The sequence below is a fragment of the Lepidothrix coronata genome, unplaced genomic scaffold (genome assembly GCF_001604755.1).
Source record: "Lepidothrix coronata isolate B3197 unplaced genomic scaffold, Lepidothrix_coronata-1.0 Scaffold156, whole genome shotgun sequence".
In the NCBI taxonomy this organism is placed as follows: domain Eukaryota; kingdom Metazoa; phylum Chordata; class Aves; order Passeriformes; family Pipridae; genus Lepidothrix; species Lepidothrix coronata.
In genome coordinates, this window is record NW_016690336.1 from 534,804 (window position 1) to 536,975 (window position 2,172).

A 2,172-nucleotide genomic window follows, 5' to 3' on the forward strand; every position below is an offset into this window, starting at 1 on the left:
CCATCGAATCCCAGAATGGTTTGGGTTGGGAGGGACCTAAAGATCATCTTGTTCCACTCCTCTGCCACAGGCAGGGACACCTTCCACTAGCCCAGGTTGCTCCAACCTGGCCTTGGACACTCCCAGGGATCCAGGGGCAGCCACAGTTTCTCTGGGAATGCTGTTCTGAGTGTTGGCTTTATCTCTCCACAGGTCTGTCTTTCCCCCCGGTGAAAGGTTGGGAAGAACCCCCACATTTCACACGAGCACACTGGAACCTGTTCTAAGGGATTTGATCAGTTCCCCACATCAAACAAGCCCTGAGAGCAGAACTAACTCGGGAGTTTTCAGTGTGAGCCAACACTTTATCATCTGTTTCAAGTGACTGCTCTCAGACCAAGTTAAAACTTAAAAAAACCAAGTTAAAGCTTAAATCAAAGCACGTCGAGTGAAAACACACAGAATTTGGAGTTCAAGTTCACATTCGGGATCTGCATCCTGCACTTTCCACAAAGAACCATTTCAAGTGGTTCTCACTTCAGAATTTTATGTAATCAACCAACTTTCTTACTACTTAAAAAGAGGCACTAATTGGTATTCAGAAATAATCAGCTATAATGGAGAATGAGCAGACCAAGCCATCTGAAAAGATATGCAGTTCTAACAAAGCTGGAAGACTTTTCCCAAAAGCAAATAGCTTTTTTTTTTTTCCAAGTTCTCATATCTCCAAAGTGTCCTGCTCAATTAATTTCAAACTTTGATAAAATCCTCCTCTGGCTACGGAGCCGGGGAGGGGAGAAAGGGGAGTTCAATTGGAAAGGAGCTTTTATTTCTTTATTTTATTTTATTTTTAAACAGGAGATTGCTCCATAGCATAATTAACCTAAATGTCACATCCAGGTAAAGCGACGGAGAGAGAAAAATAATTAAAATCACGTTACTTCAAGTATTTTACAGTTAAGGGCGTAAATGTTGAGCTATTTTTAAAATCTCCACTTCCTGCACGAAGGAACTGCACAAGATACTGGTTGAGAACCACTTTTCTTTGGCAAAGTCAGGACACAGCTGGTTTAAAATGGGATAAATCGAAGGGTTTTCTTTGTTTCTCCAGGAAATATAAATCAAGTTGGGTGTATATAAACATAAAATATTTATATATATATATATTTTTATATATATAATATAAATATAAATCCAAGAGGGCTGTTTTCACCTGGCCTTTCGCAGATGCTGCCGTTGAGCTCGTCGATACACGTCGCCACCTTCAAGCCCTGCTGGGATGGCTCAGCTAAATAGACACAAAAGCCAGCATCACTGGGTTCCTGGGGAAGCCACTGGACCAAGGTGTCAGTGAAAGGGGACATGTCTTCCCAGCACCAGTAGGACACGTTGATTTTCCTCAGGCCGACCCACGGAGTCAAAGTTTTGGGCTGGGAAAAGAGAGGAGCAGGTGAAATTAGCACATAGACACTAATAAAATTAGTAAATATAACTCCTTATGAATTCTTAATATAGAGATCCCATAGCACAGCTATTTCTGCTGGTATTTTAATTTTTGGCACACTTTTGTTTTGGGGAGGAGCACTTCAGCTCTGTTGGTATAATATGTTATTTTACTGCTGAATGATACAAACGTGACTGACTTTAAAATGCTTTTATGCACTTTTAAACCTTAGAGCTGCAGGTAGTGGCAGCAAGAGGGTTACACAGCACGTTGTGCCAACACCAGTAGGTTTTCTTGTTATAATTAAACACCTCAAAAAGGGAATAACTTAAAATAGGAGTAACTACAAAGCAGAGCCTCCTCCAGCACAGCCACCGATGCTCTACTTTGTTCTGGTGTCATTGACACCTTTTTTTATTCTTCAGTGATTCAGGCCCTCTCTTCCTTGTTACATCTCATGAGGTTCCCATGGGCTCTCCTCCCCACCCTGTCCAAGTCCCTCTGGATGGCATCCCAGACCTCAGGAGTGTCATCAGCTTGGAAGGGACATTAAAGATCATCTCATTCCAGTCCCTGCCAGGGGCAGGGACACCTTCCACTAGCCCAGGTTGCTCCAAGCCACATCCAACCTGGCCTTGGACACTTCCAGGGATCCAGGGGCAGCCACAGCTTCTCTGACCAACCTGGGACAGGGCCTCAACCCCCTCCCAGACAACAACTCCTTCCCAATATCCCATCTAACCCTGCCC

At 43.6% G+C, this 2,172-nt stretch overlaps 2 protein-coding genes across 2 annotated transcripts in view; one reads left to right on the forward strand and one right to left on the reverse strand.

Moving 5' to 3' along the window:
• CUNH20orf194 (chromosome unknown C20orf194 homolog) overlaps positions 1–2,172 on the forward strand; it is a 732,083-nt gene that overhangs the window by 519,694 nt on the left and 210,217 nt on the right. The gene's annotated exons all lie outside the window — the stretch shown is intronic.
• The window catches only part of ATRN (attractin), a 172,651-nt gene that overhangs the window by 85,676 nt on the left and 84,803 nt on the right, over positions 1–2,172 (reverse strand). Inside the window, exons 16-17 of the mRNA XM_017828986.1 lie at positions 1,910–1,959; positions 1,193–1,409 (exon numbers count right to left, since the gene is read on the reverse strand). Of these exons, the coding sequence (XP_017684475.1) occupies positions 1,193–1,409; positions 1,910–1,959 (267 nt within the window). The remainder of the gene's footprint in view (positions 1–1,192; positions 1,410–1,909; positions 1,960–2,172) is intronic.